The sequence below is a fragment of the Colias eurytheme genome, chromosome 22, assembly GCF_061535395.1.
Source record: "Colias eurytheme isolate Ceu_HAF_F1 chromosome 22, ilColEury1 Martin Lab GWU primary, whole genome shotgun sequence".
NCBI classification, from domain to species: domain Eukaryota; kingdom Metazoa; phylum Arthropoda; class Insecta; order Lepidoptera; family Pieridae; genus Colias; species Colias eurytheme.
The window spans coordinates 1,935,472-1,956,167 of NC_143001.1; the positions used below are offsets into that span (position 1 = coordinate 1,935,472).

Here is a 20,696-nt window from a genome sequence, read left to right on the forward strand (position 1 = left end):
ATTTTTTAAGTTTGTGAGTTTATTTTGTATGAAATGTTCGATGAAACAAGTCGTGAATTTCTATTTTCTAATACGGAAATTTCTATTATCGATCTTTATATCTATAACAAGCTTGCTGCCCCCGGATTCGCTTGGGTTGACCTGACCATAAAATAGTACTTGTTAAAGATATAGAGCTCTCCAATGGTAAAACTATTTTAATTAAAAACGATTGAGTATTTTCGTGTTTGTTGCTTACAAACAAAAAGAAATAGGTATATTTTCGCTTTATCATATAATTTAGTATAGATCTTTATCAGAGTCATGAGATTTTTTATAAAGTTTATAAAGAATTATAATATTTTTCAGATTATGGAGCAAAAGCGGCAACAGGATTGATAATGATACAGAAAAACGTGTCAATAGCTGTCGCCAGTGATATAGCAAAACTGGCCAACAATTCGTTAATGTATGTACATATTACATGTGAAATAAGAATTAATATTAGGATAATGACCCAATCCTACTAATATTATAGGAGTTTATGGATGCAATGGATGTTTGTTGTACTATTTCATGCAAAAACATAGTAATCGGCTCTATTAAATCAATATTAATAAAGTCTGCATGAGTTTGGCCTATATGACATCTGAGAACATAACGTACCTATGAAAAAAATTCCTCATAATAAATAAATCTATCACAAATAAGTCATTATATACATACATTCACTCTACGCATCTTAAGGCCGCGTTTCCATCTGCAAGAAAACTCCCACAAGAAATGTCTGACAGTCTGTCTGACAGCAGCTTGTGGGAGTTTTCTTGCAGATGTAAACGCGGCCTTATTGTATTAGATATTGTTATCATGTTAAAATCTTCTTTTAGAAAAACTGCAAATGCATACTTCCTTCACAAAGAGGTGACCTATGAATGTTGTTTGATAGACTTCAAAATACATCCAGAATACAGCGAAGTGATGAACACCATAGCCTTGGTTCATTTAAACTGTTATGATAATTATTGTGAGTATTCATTTTTCTTCGACTATTTTAATTTAATAAGTCAGTATTGTTAAACGCATTTACTTACTTACTTACTATGTACTACTACTTGTATGTATAAAATTGTTTACAAATAACTAGTTAAAAATTACTAGCTTTCCGCCCCCGGCTTCGCCCGCGCTATTCTATGTCCCGGGGTAAAAGTAGCCTATCTCCTTTCTCGGGTATCAAAATATCTCCATACCAAATTTCATGTAAATTGGTTCATTAGTTTAGGCGTGATTGAATAACAGACAGACAGAGTTATTTATAATAGTATGGATGTAGAAATGTTTGTTCAATTCACAGGTTCAATTGAATGTTTTATTTATTGAATTCGTGTAGATCTATATATACTTCGTGGAAAATTATCGTATTTAAAATATGTAGTTTGGTATGTTTTCAGGGAGCGTAATTAACTTGCCAAATGAAACCATGAACTTCCAGAGCAATCTAAATACGATATTATTAAAGGACGATGGTAAGTCATATTTAATTTCATCTTATAAAAAGTATTATATTTATTCTAATACCTATGTAATAGATTTTCATTAAACGTGTCATATTTATGTAGTAAGTCCTCCTAAAATACCTCAAATTATCAAAATTATGTTGGTTAACGTAGAATGTACGCTTGTATTCAAAATAAATACAAGTAACATTTTTATTTTTTTACAATTTAGCGCCGATTTTTAAACGCTTGCGGATAAAACTTATCCGTCCAATAAAGTTTAACACGATAATATTAAAATGTCACGTAAACTTTCAAATACGGGCAATTAGAATACTTACGTTTTTAAAATGGCAGTTTTATTCATTATTCGACGAATAAGTTTTAACCAAGGATTGAAAAATTAGACCTTATTTTTACAGTTGACCTACGGTTCCGTCAGATAGAGAACAGGGTGCAAGAAGTCGATAAAAAAAGTTGTGAAGAATTTTATCAGAATGAAGAGGTGAGGTTTCATATGCACTAAAATTTTCCTTGCGAAACCACGCTATCCCTGTGTTACCTGTGTAACAACCAAATTAAAATCGGTCCAGCAATTTTAGAGTTAATCGTGAATAGAAATGACAGACCGACAAACGTGGCGGATAATATGTAGAGATGTACCTAGTAATAACAGCTTACATATTTATTAGCCTTTTGCAATTAATATATTAGAGTAGTCACTTATTAAATATTAAGTGTATAACAATTCGATTCAAACTTAATGGCGGTTCGGAAGTTAGGTGCAGGTGCGAGTGCGCACAGGTCCCTTAAAGTCCCGCTAATACCTAAAATTGTTTTCTGCGCATTGGATCGTACGATGTTCCGAGTCGCTATTAAGTTTGAATCATACTGTACTAGGTAAATGATAAGATTATAATATTTACAGATCAACTTTCAAAGTCTTTGGCCTAAACACTTCATATGTGTAAAAGCAGACACAGAACAGAGTTGTGTAGTCGATCCAGGAATGGCGTTGGTTTCTAAGATAAGGGATCAGTGGATTCTGGTAAATTCTAGTAGGTCTAGTTGAACAAAATGGTTAAAGCCAGCTACTCAAGTACCTGCCGCAAGGGCAAATATTGGAACAATCTCGGTTGTACGGCGGTCGGAGCAATTTCAGTTGTTCTCTAAATTGCCCCCTGCTTGCCTATACACATCAAAATTAAGGAGCCAATTAAGGGTTGCACTTCCAATATTGCCCCTGAAGCAGGTACGTGAGTAGCCGATTTAAGTTACGTTTCAATGATTTTATTTGCAGCAGTAAAATATTATGTAGGTTATGTAATTAAAATTTAGAGTGATTGCCACCAAGCAAAATATTTTTACTTTGCATATTTCTCAGATTTTTATTCCTTCTCTGAAAACCCGATAAAGATTATATACAATATGTTATTACCCCCTTATTTTTATCACGATTGTTACTTTAAATGTGTTTATTGATCTATGTGCTATAAAATACATGATTTTTCTAATTATTGATCAATTTTACAGGTAGGAATAAGCATCCTAGGTCCCGGCTGCTCCCTGCCATCTAGATACATAAAACTATCTCCATACACAACTTGGATACACAGAAATTTATATACTAATAAATACTGTAGAACGTATCGTTTAGATACAAATTTGTATAGAAGAAACAAGAACCCATTTATACCCAGTGAGAGTATTGACAGGCAAGATGATTTTGTACTGGAAAAACTGGATGATATGACGATGGTGTTGAGAAAAAGTAAGTTAGTTGCAGTTTTGGTAAGAAATTATGTAAACAGATGTTTCTAGCTCATGATAAGCTGAAAATAAATCTCTATTGATTACATTACATTTTCTGATTATGCAGAATATATTTGCTTTTCATTGCTATTTCTTCGGGAACGCTAAAATTAAAATAAAGACGAGAGAGATCTTATTTACAAGATAGAGAACTAATAAATCATATACTACTAATATAACATTTTTGTAAATATTTAACACAAAAAAGAGATAGTTGAATGCACATTAATAATTTTTAACCTGCATACCTGTGCTACTTTATGAAATAAATAAGAATAATATTATAGTACATAGGTAATATGAAATAGTAATGTAAAATTCTAGATTATTCTAACGTAAGAGAAACAGTAATGGGCAAGTGTTCAGATATAGATGGTGAACCTATGTACAGAGAAATTGGGAGAATTGAAGCCCCCGGACACATTGGAACAGGAGTTTATGTGGTATTTATATGTATTTATATTTTTTACTCAAAAGTTTGAATCTTTGGTTATTGTTACAATCACAACTTAACTACTGACCGTATTTTAATTAAATTTACAATTTAAAAGTAGTACTGGAATAACAGATAAGCTAGAGTAGTAGGTACCTACCTTTTGTCGTGTGAAAATGCACATCTATGATCTATTTATTTGATCTAAGTTAGGAAGCAAATGAACAAAGTATATTAATAAATCACATACACTGTTATATTATTCCAAATCACGAACGAAAAAATCAAATTTAAATAGTATCTTTATCGAGTAGAAGCCAACATTTAAAAGCATAAATAGGGCGAAACGCATTTTCAGAGTTCAATAATAGTTTTAACTATAACCTACTAAATCATTTCATTTTTCAGCTATCACTCTTCGACACGCTATACCCGAACATGACATGTGTGATGGTAACAGTACACTGCGACAAACGGACAAAAACAAAACTCTGGATTGACAAAGGCTTCCACCAGGACGACTTGGAACATCTCATAAAGACTGTACCAATTTTAGGACGTAATACAACAGTCCCGCCAAAAATACTCTTCATAAAAGACAGATATTCGAAGTATAATGACTATGTGACTACCAATATTATCTTCAAGTTTGAATTCACTGGAAAAGCCAAGATTGTTGTGGAGTTCTTTGGACAGAAAATTCAAAATAAGGAAGAGGAACCGAAGTTCGATGATGAGGACTTCTTACTGCGGTCTGCTAGGAAGTGTTTGTTTTAGTTGATTGTAAATTTTTTTGAATAACTTTGTGTAAGGTTTTAAATTTTTTATACGTATTGACATGAAAAATAATGTAGAAATTACAATTTCAAGAGTAATTAACGAATCATGTTCCTAACTAACACAACTGTTCTTGTTAGTAATGACTTGTTGTATATGTAAAAAATATAGTCCTTTGCGTATTCATCCATACTAATATTATAAATGCGAAAGTAACTCTGTCTGTCTGTCTGTTACTCAATCACGCCTTAACTACTGAACCAATTTGCATGAAATTTGGTATAGAGATATTTTGATACCCGAGAAAGGACATAGGATAGGTTTTATCCCGGAAATCCTACGGGAACGGGTTTTTCTTTGAAAACGCGGGCGAAGTCGCGGGCGGAAAGCTAGTAATATATAAATTGTGATTATATTGTTGATTAATATTGTATAGCACTGTATATTTAAATAAGAATCTTATCAATACTATCACAAAGCTTAATTTATCCACACAATCATAATTTTTAAAACGTATTGTCATAGAGAGAATTAAGTTGTACTTGTAGACAACTTATTTTGCATATTACCATAATATTATGTGTTTTATGTATTCGCGTTTAGTACAATGTTATTGCTACTGCAAAAGTATAAATAAATGATTTAATACCCTGTGTTGTTTTATTTTCCCTTGTATTAGTTTTTGTATCAGTTTAATTTTTAATATAAGTAGCTCACAGTGTATGCGAGATAAACCTAATGTCAGTTTAAATAAATACGATCACCTTATAAATACTGAGAATTGCATGAATATTTGGATCAATTATTTATTTGAAAATCTGAATTATTTTCTATACAGGTAATTAAAAGCACACAAGCACCTTTATTATAATATTATTTCCATAACATTGAGAAGAACAAAAAATTTATAAATTTAATCAAACTCTCAACTCCATATGAATATTGAGAATACCTGTTAATTAACACAAGACATACAAAAGAGCCTCTGGCACATTCTTCGACATTTCATCAATTTTATGATGCTGTCGACTTACGAAACTCTACATCAACGTTATACCAACGCATTTGATACACCAACACTTCAAGGATCAAAAATACATTTTCATAATATCAAATGAATTGATATAACAGCGAGTATATTCGTCTGTTGATTTGGTGTTGATGCATACGTTATTTTTATTATTTTATAAATAAGTGGTCTGATGATTGACATATAATAACCGTAGCTTGAAACCTGTCGAGCGAAATTAGGGCTATGAGATGAAGTTGTTGGAATTGTTATTTATAGGCTACGGCTATTTATAAATAGCATTTATTTTTTATGAACACGACTCGTTTATTTTACGAAAACATACTTAAGATTAGGTACATCGTAATGTCGCTCATTTTAGTAAAACTGGTACGATTTGAAAAATTATTTCAGCGATAGACCATTTATCGAGGAAGGCTATATTCTATATATCATCACGCTAAGACCAGGAGCGGAGCAATGCGAATAAACCGCGGAGCAGAGCTAGTGTAATACTCGCGTAAAATCAAACACATGAAAGTACTAGAATTGTTTAATTAGTTTAAAGGTACATAGTAAAACAGTAGAAGCTCAAAGATCACCCCTAAATTGCAGTACAAGGGCATCTAGAGCCATTATAAGGTAAAGTCATAAGGTCACAGACGGTTGAACTGCCCTATTTTAATAAAAGTTTATTGCCTAGGGATAGGGATAGGGATTCAAACCAAGCCATAATCGTTTCGGTTAGTGCAATTGGTTCAGAATTAGACCATTTAACATGAAAGTAATTTAATAAATGTTAACGTAGCAAATAATTATGTTGGTGTAATTGTAGGATTTTTGGAGTAAAATTTCAAGGCCGCGTCATGACAATACCGTCACGTCATGGAGTAAGGCGACAATTATTTTAGGAAGTTTCATTTCAATAATCAAGTCATAAGGTGTAAAAATTACAATCAACCTTCATTTTTAGGTGTCCAATGCATTTAAAATTGAGAACTACCTTTTTTAATCTATACTAATATCACAGACTAATAATAATATACTACGTATACAACTAATATTATAAAGAGGAAAGGTTTGTATGGATGTATGTATATTGTATGTATGGTTTTCACGCATAAACTACTGGACCGATTTTGATGAAATTTGGCACAGATAATCTTTAGACCCTGAGAAAGAACATAGGCTACCTTTTATTGCGAAATATGAACTCACGGGCAAAGCCGGGGCGGACCGCTAGTAGATAATAATTTGGTAAGGTTGTAAAATAAAACCACCGGGAAATGTTTGAAAATATTTATTACATTGCAATAAAAAATTTTTAATAAATTTATTAGCTTAAAGATACTAGTGCATTGTATAGAAGAGCCCATAGAGTAAGATATTTTAAGTGATGACATTTGTCGTTCTTTGATTTCACACAACAGAATATCCTCCAAAGATTAACTCCGTAAACTGCTTAAAATTTTAAAAATATGTAGCATCAATTAAATCAGTAGCAGTTCGAATCCACGATAAATACGGGTAGATATTGATAAATCTAGCTGGAGCTGCGCATCCTGGACCTCGAACACCAAACCCGATCTGAAAAGTAGGTACTTAACAACTTTATATTATTTTTGAATAAGAATTAAAAAACAAAAACAACTTCATTTGCATGGGTAGGTACTAAGATTTAATATATCGGTTTAATCTTTCTTTAGTTATAATCAAATTTTCTTAAATGACTGCGATTTTGTTAATTTACATGAATTATGATATCATAATAAAATTATTATCACTAACTTACCACACTCCAAAAACCAGTAGAATTCGAAGCAAGTACCATGCCATTATCCCAAACGCAGTTTTTCTTATTATTAATGGCATATCCACATTGGTACTGTGGCAATTTTCCTCCAGATGACTATAATAATTAAATGATCAGATCCTGTCACAAAGTAGGTATCATCGAATAATTTAAAATAGTGCTTTCGTTAGTAGAATTCCGAAAAGTCTGGACTGATTTAATAGAAAATTAAAATGAAGATAGATCATGTTATAATCATAAAAGGGACCCTTATAATTTAGCTAAAGGCTTTAGAAAAAATACTATAAAAATAATAAATAAACATACCCCAGCCCTGTTATAAAATTCTTCGCAAAGTGGAAGACTGACGTATTGCATTTTATATATTACTTTTTCCAATATCTGATTTTCTGAAAAAAAAAATTCTCAGTTATAAGGAGGAAAATTTAAAAATTTAAATGTATTTTGCATAAATACATAAGTGCAATTATTATATAGTAGCTGTAACTTTATTTAACAAAAACATACACACGTTTAATAATAATCAATTATTAAAATAAATTTTCCTTGCTTTTCCTTCTCCATTCCAAAAATAACCTCAATATATTACTTAATTTAAGAACAAAAATATACATTACTAGCGGTCCGCCCCGGCTTCGCCCGTGGTTTACGTTTTCTCTACATAAGAACCATCCTCGTACTTCAAGGAATATAATAAAAAAAGAAATCGGTTCAGCCGTTCTCGAGTTATGCGCTTACCAACACATTTTACGATTCATTTTTATATATAAAGAAGATATATATTACCATCGGTGTATCCCAGTGCATAGAGGTACGTAGACGCATTATAGAGATAGCTTGGCCAGCATATAGGCTTTAGATTGGAGTAATTTTCTGAAAATTAACGTAAAAAATTTTGTATTAATATGTTCTTTGTCTCAATGTTGCCGAGTAGATTTATCATATTTGTACATTCATTTTAATTTGCTTTTAAATTTAACACGATGTGTATTTATTATCCTGTACACTAAAGAATAAATAAATTCAAGATTTAGCTTATAAAAGTGTGCTGCCAAACTATCTCCAAAACCAGACACTTCACATACATCCAGACATAAAAAAGACGTGTGGCACTCGGGGACTGCCGCGGTAAAGCTATTGCATGCTATGCCTTCAAGCCACACCTCCGAGCCCGTCGGAGCGTGCCCGCGATAGAAGCTATGCAATAGCTTAAAAATGTACCATAAAATCAGTAAAGTCAGTTGCGACGCGAAAGCACGATTAATAAACAAATTAACAAACACACTCACATAATATTATAAAGGATTAAAAATTACGTAGGTATATTAAAGAGAGAAAGTCTTACATTACTAACCATTGTCCTTATCAATGTCCAGCTCAATCAGAGCCAAGGTATTATAAGTGGTATATTCGTATTCAGGGTGCATAATATAATCTTTGACACCACACGTCCAGTATTTGCCATCTGATGTGATGAACATTGCTTTACTGTCCGTCCTTAAACATTTTCAAACTTGAAAAACTTAAAAAAAAAGAACAAATTAAATCACGAGGTGGGATTCGAACCCGCGTCTTTTTGCCATTCCGGGGCAACGCCTAGGCTGTCGGCAGTGATCCCGCCTGAGCGATCGAATTTCTTCTACTCTTTCAGTTTTATGTGTCTAAGGGATACCCCACGCCATCTATTGAGATGATTTAACAACCAAAACAAGTTTCAACTAATATGAAACAATAGATTTCCGTCCGCGGCTTCGCCCGCGTTTGAAAAGGAAAACCCGCATAGTTCCCGTTCCCGTGGGATTTCCGGGATAAAAACTATCCTATGTGCTAATCCAAGTTACCCTCTATATGTGTGCTAAATTTCATTGTAATCGGTTCAGAAGTTTTTACGTGAAAGAGTAACAAACATCCATACATTCACATACATCCTTACAAACTTTCGCCTTTATTATATATATTAGAAATATTAGAATATTAGATTAGATATTAGATATTAGATAGATTCATTTCAAACTTTTGACTTAAAAGATGAGAAGATGATGAATTGCTCTAAATTCTACTTCTTCAGTTTAAAAATGTGCGTTATTTTTCTCTTTTGAATAAAAAAGATTAAATAATAGGGTATATTAATTTTATGGTTATTCTCGTAATATCTCGTAATATTTTCAAAACTCTACAAAACTTATTTTCTTCTTACCGTAGCAAATGCCTTGAAACTCTGGCCACATCACTACCGCTCACGATTGCATATGTGGTTTTAATTAACAATAGCCCACTGAGAGCCGTTTGAAAATTCGAGCCTTTATCTAAAAGATTTATTGAAAATATTTAGGACTATTACATTTTAATTATAAGTAACATTCTTATTAGAATGAGCTCTAGGTATGTATGTTCCTTTGAACTTGTTTATCTTGCATGGTCCGTAATTTCCAATGTAAGTTACAGAAATATTGATTTTAAACTTTAGACGTCAAGTGCATGTCGGCATTGGTATTTTTTATTTATATATAAGAACTGCAATTTACGCATGTTAAAATGCGTACAAAAAATATCCAAAACTAAGTATTATGTAGATGTTAACACTTAAACTTTACAATGAGAATTCTTATCATTCAGATAATATGATCAAGATACTAAGCTGCCTCATAGAATACACGACAGTTAACTACATATTACTTTAATAATATTAGATTATAAAATAGGCACTTACGAACATGAACCCGTAGTACTCCTAGCCAGGGAAAGCTTGCATTTTCGCCTATATTACCTTCTTGTACGTGTGTATTGCCCTTGTCACATGCTTTGACGACCAAAGCTCCTGAAATAAAATAAATATGTATTATTTTTTTAAGCACAAGAATTTTCAATTCATTTTTTTCTTCGTCTTCACTGGGAATCGAACCCAGGACCTGAAATTTAAAGCTTATTAATACGAGAATTTTATGATAGAGTTTGGTGAATATTTAAAGATTTAAATTACAATATTTCTAAAACAATAATCTCATTATCGAAGGATTTTAAAACTGTAGCGTATACACGTATTGTTAAACAACAAATTATTAAAATCAGTGATTAACATAATAAATTTAAAGTAAATAATAGATCAATCTCTTTAAGATTTGTTTGCTTACCGAAAATGAGAAGTATCTGACTCGAAACCAATACATTTTGTAACATATTCAATCGAGTTTGGCATATGTTAATTTTACGGTTTGTTAACCATCATAATTTTATGACTAAAGGCTAAAACTTAAGTTTGTTCTCAGAAACAAAACTTATATACTGAATTTAATTCTTAAGGTAAATATATAATCACAATCAGTTCACTAGTCATTATAAATAAATACTTACATTAATCTTAGAACAAATTATTTGAAAATTTTAGTACCTAGGATCCCTTTGTAAACATTTTTACAAGCATAATTAAATTTATCTCAATTAGATAGGTAGGAATAATAAATAAATATTTATTGGATGGTTGTATAGATTATCCAGATGAATACTTTATCTATGTATATCTTGATTTATCTATGTCAAATCTATATAGACTCTCACCCGAGAAGCAACAACATTTAAACAAAGATTCCAGAAACATTTTTTATTAACTTTTGCTCAACAAATGGTAACCATGGATACGAAGCTCTCCATTGCACTTGCATTGCACCAAAGATGTAACAATTCTGATACATAATTCATGGTGTGTTCTAGAAGTAATTGATTGGATCAGAAAGGCATGTTATCGTAAATCGCGAGTGACTGTCAGTTGATCTGTATTAAAAAGATTTAACAGTACTAGACAAAGCAACTCAGATTACGAAAAGTCGAAGATACAAAGGTGTGCTCCACTTGGTACTGTTTTTATTATAGAAAAATGTAAAATACAAATGGTATTAATAAATATTAAGATAAAGGAAATGCGTCTTTTTTGTTGAATTTGATATTTTTGGTTTTATGACAGTTAAATTCAATATAAATTTATAAAGAATAGAAAAAATTTGATCACGAGGCGGGACTCGAACCCGCATCCTTTCACGGCAATCCGGGGCGGATGCCTGACCAACTCGCCCACCTGTGACTCAGACACCGACCGTGACCGAGTTGGTATAATGGTTCGAATACGTATTTTGTTCAGAAAGGCATTGTTCATTATGCTACGCCGAATAATTGTGTTATATTATTGGATACTTATAAATGAAAGTTTAGATTCCGAGTTCTTCACTGTAAACTTCTCATTCTAATTAAAATATTTAATAGCTAAATAAATAGGTAGGCAAATTATTTTATAAGAAACATGAATATTGGCGATCAAACGTATTAATGAGCTTTGATGAAATTACAGAAAAAGAAGGAATTACGATATAGTTTACTTTGCTCAAGAAGCGTATATAAAACAGAAGTAGTTCCCTAAATTCTAAAATAAGCCCTTTCATTATTTTATGATAAAGAAACATAATATACCCAGGTTAAAAAGTAGGAGCAAAGTGAAAGAAACAGCCATCTAATTTAGTAGACTGGCAACCGATAGGCTCAGTCGGTGCGGTCTTCGCGTCGCACTTTTGTTTTTATTCCGACCACAAATCTTGTTAGGGACGAACCAGCTAGACACAAATAGAACAAACCTTTTTGCTGAATATTGAGCGAATTCGTACGCGCTTCAATATAATAAAAATAATTTGGAAAATCCAAAAGTGCACGCCTCATAATTTTTTTTTAATAAATATTTATTAATTATTATTTTTGTTTATTTAATAACAATTAAACCACATCGAATCAGACCCTGAAAAATGAAAGGGTTCTATTCCTGAGCATACTCAAGCGTAAGAGAAAAAAAAAGACTCGATTAGTAAAGTATTTCGGTCGCTATCGTGTTAACAAGAAAAAGGATCCGCACATACAGACACACGGACGTCCAAGACAGAACTTTTTTAAACTGTTTTTTAACTAGTTTAAATAACAAAAATGACATCAAAAATATCATGAACGTTAAAAATAGTGTTTTTTCTTAATATGTGTGTGTATGTATTATCTTACAAGTGCAATGTATGATACATAAAGACATTTTTAGTTTGAAAAATCAGATGTTTTGCGCGAAGTGACAGTAGTACCCACCTCAACGCTTCGCTTATGAGGCGTGCAATATGATTGTTAATGTGTCATTATAATTACGTATAAGTTGCAATGGTGAAAAAAACAGCGTGTGTGCCGAGCACACTTGTCAGAAGTGAAACTTCTTTGGCAAAATTCAAAGATATCAAAATCATCGCCTTAATCCATGACGTGACGGTACTGCCATGACGCGACCTTGAAATTTTACTCTCAACGGGCCTAAAGAAGTTTCTTTTTAAAAATATTTTAATCGGAGTAAAAATCAAATTTTTTAACACGATGAAATATACTTAATTGGAACTTTAATATTATTTGTCAAAAATGATTCTTAACTCAGTTTAAATGCGGATAAAACTGAATCAGCTATAGAGTTGTAGAAATAAATATGCAATAGTATTTTGTATATAGTGTACATACTTACTTAAATTGCCTATTGTAAAATTTCGTGCAAGAATTTGCAATAAACCTGTACACGAATTCAGTTAATTTTCATTTGCAAAACTAAATTATGTTTCTCAATTTATGATTAGACTTGAATGATGATATTTAAGGAAAATAAATTACAAAATCAAAAGTGGATAGCAAAAGTTACTATAAATTTCTAAGGTTCTTATATTTTTCACAATTTTTCACAATTTTAATTTACGTGGTGCCCGGTTAAAAAATTGCCTATGTTCTGAAATAGTACCTACCTATAATCTACCACTGTACTTATTTTCATTCTTATTGTAAAATACTTATTTCCATTCTTGGCGCAAGTTTTTCATATTTTTATGTCTGTTTAATCTCCATCCTGACCGATGTAAAAACTTAAGTCAAAATGATTCAATCAGTATCTACTAATACTCTTACAAATAAATAGCATTTAAAATGTATTTATTTAAAACATTCAAAGCCTTATATTTCATACATTTTCCATACATATCTAAAATTACTAAAATACAGCAAACGACCACCAGCGTAATTCAAACTGATTAATATTAATGAGTCAACATACATTTAAGTCAAATTATCGTTATCACATACACGCATAAATAGGGAAATATGTTTAGGCATTTTTTACAAGAGCGATTACTTACCGCGAAAAACGTCGCTGAAAGTTGAATTATTCTCTGCTACGGGTACAAGGGTGCTTTTCCGCCAATAATGTGCGAGAATCATATCGCATAATCATATCGCTTCATTTAGTTGAAGCTTGAAGCGTTTAGCGTTTGAAGCGATACTATTGGTTATTTACAAACACATGCCTAGCTACATATACTCGCACATTATTGGTGGAAAAGCACCCTAAGTCCTAGGTCAACTGACGAAACTTATAATAAGAAGTAAAATATAACATGATCTTATTACGTTTATTCTGTATGTATTGTGGAATGTGGACGTTTGAAAGATTGACGAATATAAAAAATAAATTCTACTTGAATTTAATTGTAAGTAAGACTCTTATTTACTTAAGTTAATCACGCTCTATACTTAATGGTAGTGATTGTTTTACTCCAATTCAAACCAATATGATCATGATAACGAATAATGAAGGAGAGCGATATAAGTCACTACTAATTTTATACGTTTGCACTTAAACTCCTCGTCTACAACAGGCCTTAGCTTTATAAATGCGGGAACTAACAATATGCAATTTAGTTAAGAATCTAGGCATTTAGGTTTAACTCGGAGTACTGGGATCTTTATCACAGTGCACTTGAATTGCTGAGGGAACACGGCCTAGGTCTCGGTTTATTTAAATTACTTGTAGAAATAATCCAAATGTTTGCAAACATTTGTACTGAATAACTTGTAAGTTTGTTGTATTTTTGTTTGTTTACAAACATTATAAATAAATAAATAAATAAATATTATAGGACATTATTACACAAATCGACCTAGTCCCACAGTAAGCTCAATTATTAAGGCTTGTGTCGTGGGTACTAGGCGACGATAAATATAATATTAATATTTATAAATACATATATATAGATAACACCCAGACCCAAGAACAAATAATTGAGTTCATCACACAAATATTTGCCCTGACCGGGGATCGAACCCGGGACCGTCGGCTCTGTAGGCAGTTACTTTACCACTGCGCCAACCGCGTCGTCATTGGTGTTTTTTTTTTGGCTAGAAATTACATATGTTCGCAATTTATAAATAATTTGGAAAATCCAAAAGTGCACGCCTCATATTTTTTTTTTTAATAAATATTTATTAATTATTATTTTTGTTTATTTAATAACAATTAAACCACATCGAATCAGACCCTGAAAAATGAAAGGGTTCTATTCCTGAGCATACTCAAGCGTAAGAGAAAAAAAAAGACTCGATTAGTAAAGTATTTCGGTCGCTATCGTGTTAACAAGAAAAAGGATCCGCACATACAGACACACGGACGTCCAAGACAGAACTTTTTTAAACTGTTTTTTAACTAGTTTAAATAACAAAAATGACATCAAAAATATCATGAACGTTAAAAATAGTGTTTTTTCTTAATATGTGTGTGTATGTATTATCTTACAAGTGCAATGTATGATACATAAAGACATTTTAAGTTTGAAAAATCAGATGTTTTGCGCGAAGTGACAGTAGTACCCACCTCAACGCTTCGCTTATGAGGCGTGCAATAGAGTTTTATTTTATCCTACCCTATACTACTAATATTATAAAAGTTCAAGTCTGTGAAAATGGACTGATGTTTGGTACGCAAAAATAATGTCACGCCGATCTAATTGTACATGGTTTTGAGCCAGATTATAATTTCATCTATAGTCTGAGTTTGTAAAATTTCTACTTGTCTTTTATATATTGTACTAGCTGTGCTCCGCGGTTTTACCCACAATGCTCCGCTCCTGTTGGTCTTAGCGAGATGATATATAGCCTATAGCCTTCCTCGGTAAATTGTCTATCTAACACTGAAAGAATTTTTCAAATCGGACCAGTAGTTCCCGAGATTAGCGCGTTCAAACAAACAAAAAAACTCTTCAGCTATATAATACTAGCGGTCCGGGGCGGCTTCGCCCGTGGTACATGTTAACGTTTTCTCTACATAAGAACCATCCTCGTACTTCAAGGAATATAATAAAAAAGAATTATCGAAATCGGTTCAGCCGTTCTCGAGTTATGCGCTTACCAACACATTTTGCGATTCATTTTTATATATAAGATTAGTATAGATTACTCTTCATTCTATCTGGTCTACTGGCAAAATAATTGTTTCCGTTTCTGAGTATACCATCTACAATCTCACGAACAATCAAGTCTTCCCTGTTATACCTAAGGCCATTCTCCCATTACGATACGCACAGGCGATTCAAGTATCCTGCAAGTCTCGGAGACTAGTCGCCGCGGAATATCTCACATACATTGGTCACAGTATTACAATATTATTTCCTACAGTAAGGAATCGCCTTTGATGTCGCGCGATGCCGCCGCCAGCGTAGGTACTTACGCTGCCACAAGAAAATACGCTAGGGTTGCAACAAATGGGAAATAAAACAATTTTGATTATTAATATTATGATGAAATCATTTATTCATATGTACATTCAAAATAATTGCGATTATTAAATCTGATGTAATTATTTGTTCGTAAATATATAATTACAGATATTGCACTGCTAAATATTATTTACGTGGACACTTTATTTTTGGATGATCTTAATTGTATATTATACCATTTAACTAAGTAATGCATTCGCATTGGGATGTACAATCTGATTAGAAAATAATGAGGACAACATATACATAGCTTTGATTTTAATTCAACAGATACAATTAATACAATCTTTCTGAAATATTGTTTTCTTCTGGGATTTCAATGTAGATTTACATCCGTAAACGGAACAGTTTTTGCGCGTCATAATAGAATATGTAAGTACCTATATATATTATAATAAAATTATTACACAAAAAATACGACTGCGTCGTCCTTTCGCGATAGTTAATGCAAACTCAGCGTGATTGCATTAAGCGGCCCGCGTCGCCCGACCCCCCGCCAGTTCCCCTCCGTTTCTCTGCACAAGTACATTCGTCGCCATACTGTAGGATGGTAATACTGTGCATTGGTTGTGTGGTCGATGCATACATTGTACCGGTCGCGGTAGCGTAGCTGTAGTGTGCGAGCCTACATACAAATGTATGTGAGATACTCCGCGGCGACTAGTCTCCGAGACTTGCAGGATACTTGAATCGCCTGTGCGTATCGTAATGGGAGAATGGCCTAAGTGTAAATATAATATACACCACGATGAACAAGCATTCAATTATCTCTGATTTATTCGACCACCATTCACTACGGAAATACATACCTAGATTTTATTTCAGTAAACAGGCAAGAATGCACAATAATTCACAATATAATGACCCACCACAAGTTCTCATATAAACAATCATTAGGAGTCATTACCGTGTCTTCATGGCCATTATATTCATTGGTGAAGGTTAATTTGTACGTGTAGATGTTAAATTATTGCTTGGATCAAGTATGCACTTGTTTGTAGGGCGATTAAAGTTTTACATTGTATTTCTGATTAAAGCTATGGCTAGTAGAGTCACCGAAATTCGAACTCAGTCTTTCGATGCTCCTGCGTTCTATCACAGTTCTACTAGATGTATCACGACATAAGTATATTTGATATTGCAAATATATTAACTAACTAGCGGTCCGCCCCGGCTTCGCCCGTGGTACATATTTACGTTTTCTCTACATAAGAACTATCCTCGTACTTCAAGGAATATAACAAAAAAATAATTATCGATATCGGTCCACCCGTTCACGCGTGATGTCGTGACCAAGGGAAACGGGTTTCATTTTTATATACAGGGTGTCCCAAAACTCAACGTCAAGCCAAAACGGGGCGACAGGATTGATTGTAACCATCATGAGAAAAATCTAAAAAAAAATCTATCCCATGCATTTTGAAAATTATGGGCATTTAAGAAAAACCTAAAAATTTGGTCAACCTGTAACTATTTTTCGGTTATTGTGGTTAATTTTTATTATTTTTGTTCATTTAAACTTTGGAACCGTAACCCTAAATATCATTTCTAGAATCACAGTCAAAAATAATGACACAATTGCCCCAAGTTTCCTTGAATTGAAGACTATTTGTTAAACTATGAATTTAAAATTTTCTAAATTTGTCGACTTTGACGGCCCCTCCTTTAAAAAAAATGTACTAGAGTGCCTTGGCAAGTGCCATTAAAAGTTGGCGCATTTAATCAGGATTGTAAAATAGTACAATACTTGTTAGTTTCATACTAAAAAAAATGAATGAAAAATAAAAACCTCAAGTAACCCGATTTTTGCTAACCCTTTTTATTCAGTTAAAATGTTTTTTATTCGCACAAACTCTTGGTAGGTTCTTAGTTTTACGGTAAAATGATGAGAGAGATGGATAGTGGACATGTTTGCCATGAGTGAGCGAGACAGATAGTGACGCCACTTTTACCAAAGTCAACAAAAGTAAGTAAAATTAAAAAAATAATTAAAAATCTTGACCTAGTTTACTTTAGGTTTATTGAAATAAAAGTCAGATAGGGAAATAACATTATTTATTACAACAAATGTTCAAATTGTTTGCCATCAGCCTCAATACACGCCCTACATCTTCTTAAAAAAGATCTACTTATTTGCCGGGCATATCCTCGAGTGTTGATGTCCTCAGCAGCTTGAGAAATTCGTTCTCGCAGATCGGCTACACTCTCAATGGGCTTTGAATAAATTTTTTCTTTGAGAACGCCCCAATAAAAAAAATCCAGGGGATTTAAATCTGGGGAACGGGCTGGCCACGAGATAGTGCCTGAACGTCCAATCCACCTTCCCGGATATTTCTGGTCAAGGAAATTTTTTACTTGCACTGCGTAATGCGCTGGGCAGCCATCTTGTTGATACCACATGTGGCGAAGATCTGCTAGTGGTACGTCCTCTAACAAAGTTGGTAAATTTTCTCGTAAAAAATGTAGGTAATTCGTGCCATTCAAGTTCTCAGGCAGCTCAAAAGGCCCAACAATTTTGCCGTTTAAAATTCCGGTCCACAGGTTTACTTTAAAGCGATACTGGGATCTGTCTTCTCGCATTAAATGTGGATTCTCCACATGCCACTCGTGAAAATTGTGTAAGTTTATGTAGCCATCTTTTTTAAATGTACATTCATCTGACCAGAGAATTTTTTGGATGAATTGGGGATTTTCATTATGCCTCTGTAGCATTGTTCTACAAAATGAAATCCTTTCAGGATAATCTCGAGGGAGAAGACTTTGAACTCGTTGTACGTGAAACGGATGCATTTCGGCTCTTTGTAAAACACGATGTGCTGTGCTTTTGGGTATTCCCGTTCTTTCTTCAATTCCACGAACTGAAATACTTCGGTCATCTGCGACCTCTTGCAACACTTCTTCCTCGTAAGGAATGCGAGGTCTACCTCCAGCCCGCATTTGATTCGGGAAATGGCCGCTCTCCGTGAGTGAACGGTGCACATTAACAAACACGCGGTGATCCGGATAGCGCTCTAAATTTGGATATCTTTCACGATAAAGTCTAGCGGCGGCACTTGCGTTGCATCTGCATTCCCCATAAATGAGGTGCATGTTTGCATATTCTTGTGAAGTATAGCGAGTAGGCATCGTAGATAACAAGGGTATTATGCTAATACCAAAGTCCAATTCCAAAAGAAAGAAGCCAAAGTTGCCGGTATGTAATCAACAAGTCCAATTCACAATAATCCAAGTCCAAAAAGAGAAGCCAAAGTTGTCAGTACTAAATCAACACAAGCGAATACGGAAAGGTGCGCAGTAGACGAATGAGCGAAACGTACTAACTGATGTCAAACTGGTAGCGTAGCCATTTGCTTGGTATGGCGTCTGTATCTATTTCATTCGCACTCGTTTAAACGACGCATCTTCGTCTCACTGCGTGGCGTCACTATCTGTCTCGCTCACTCATGGCAAACATGTCCACTGTCTATCTCTCTCATCATTTTGCCGTAAAATTAAGAACCTACCTAGAGTTTTTGCGAATAAAAAACATTTTAATTGAGTAAAATGGGTTAGCAAAAATCGGGTTACTTGAGGTTTTTATTTTTTTATTCATTTTTTTTTGTATGAAACTAACAAATATTGTACTATTTTACAATCCTGATTAAATGCGCCAACTTTTAATGGCACTTGCCAAGGCACTCTAGTACATTTTTTTTAAAGGAGGGGCCGTCAAAGTCGACAAATTTAGAAAATTTTAAATTCATAGTTTAACAAATAGTCTTCAATTCAAGGAAACTTGGGGCAATTGTGTCATTATTTTTTACTGTAATTCTAGAAATGTTATTTAGGGTTACGGTTCCAAGGTTTAAATGAACAAAAATAATAAAAATTAACCACAATAACCGAAAAATAGTTACAGGTTGACCAAATTTTTAGGTTTTTCTTAAATGCCCATAATTTTCAAAATGCATGGGATAGATTTTTTTTTAGATTTTTCTCATGATGGTTACAATCAATCCTGTCGCCCCGTTTTGGCTTGACGTTGAGTTTTGGGACACCCTGTATATAGATATATTATGAAGGAAAAGAGTAGTAAGGAATAAAGCTTCCCTCTAAATATGAATCAATTAACTGCCTATATGGGAAATATCGCACGGTAGCGTGCTTAGCTTGGAAATATTTTGCATCCACTAACTTATCTTATTTTCAGTCTGTCTTAAAATAATATGAATACAATGCTGAAGACGTGGTTAGTTTATTTCAAAGTATTTTTCATCTCAGGAACTACCTACTGAACCAATTTAAATTCTTCCACCATAGGATATGTACCGTCTGATTCTATAAACATAAAGTATATATATGTATATACTATACAATGTAGCACGGGCGAAGCCAGAGATGGCCGTTAGTTTCGCACACATTCGCAAATTATTTTGAACATTAGTATGAAAGTTATGTATTTTAGCCCATCATATTTGCTATAATAAATCCTAACACCTAACACTCAGAAAGCTAGTCACGAACAAACTCACAATAAAACATCTGAGGTCTTGTTAAAATCGCATATATGGTTCCATAGTCCCATATTCTAACGTGATGTGCATTTTAAATTAAAATAACTATCATAACGTAAACTGATTTATCTAAAACACAGGGCAATGGACCGAGTTAACAGTAAATAGTTGATATTTTCCTTGAATATACGTTTAACACAAATACTTTGGAATTTTGTTACATTGGATATTAAATAGCCCTTTTTATTGCAAACTGTCAAAATATATACCTATATTTTTTTAGTTTATAG

General features: G+C 33.0%; 1 protein-coding gene and 1 pseudogene across 1 annotated transcript; one reads left to right on the forward strand and one right to left on the reverse strand.

Moving 5' to 3' along the window:
* The first annotated feature begins 762 nt into the window (after nucleotides 1-762).
* LOC149898555 (uncharacterized) lies at nucleotides 763-4,543 on the forward strand. The gene is made up of 5 exons (XM_090114832.1): nucleotides 763-1,003; nucleotides 2,450-2,520; nucleotides 3,006-3,243; nucleotides 3,609-3,727; nucleotides 4,126-4,543. Exons 1-5 carry the CDS (start codon nucleotides 763-765, stop codon nucleotides 4,492-4,494), a joined length of 1,038 nt encoding a protein of 345 aa, XP_089970958.1. The 3' UTR covers nucleotides 4,495-4,543.
* A 2,430-nt stretch (nucleotides 4,544-6,973) lies between these two features.
* LOC149898556 (uncharacterized) lies at nucleotides 6,974-19,003 on the reverse strand (annotated as a pseudogene).
* Between the last annotated feature and the right edge of the window lie 1,693 nt (nucleotides 19,004-20,696).

Bases quoted from the DNA above. Each gene is read 5' to 3' on its own strand.
- LOC149898555 (XM_090114832.1), top strand. From the start codon at position 763: ATGTCTGACAGTCTGTCTGACAGCAGCTTGTGGGAGTTTTCTTGCAGA. The intron at 1,004-2,449 runs GTGAGTATTCAT...GTGTAAAAGCAG, and splicing joins AAACTGTTATGATAATTATT to ACACAGAACAGAGTTGTGTA. The intron at 3,244-3,608 runs GTAAGTTAGTTG...GTAAAATTCTAG, and splicing joins GACGATGGTGTTGAGAAAAA to ATTATTCTAACGTAAGAGAA.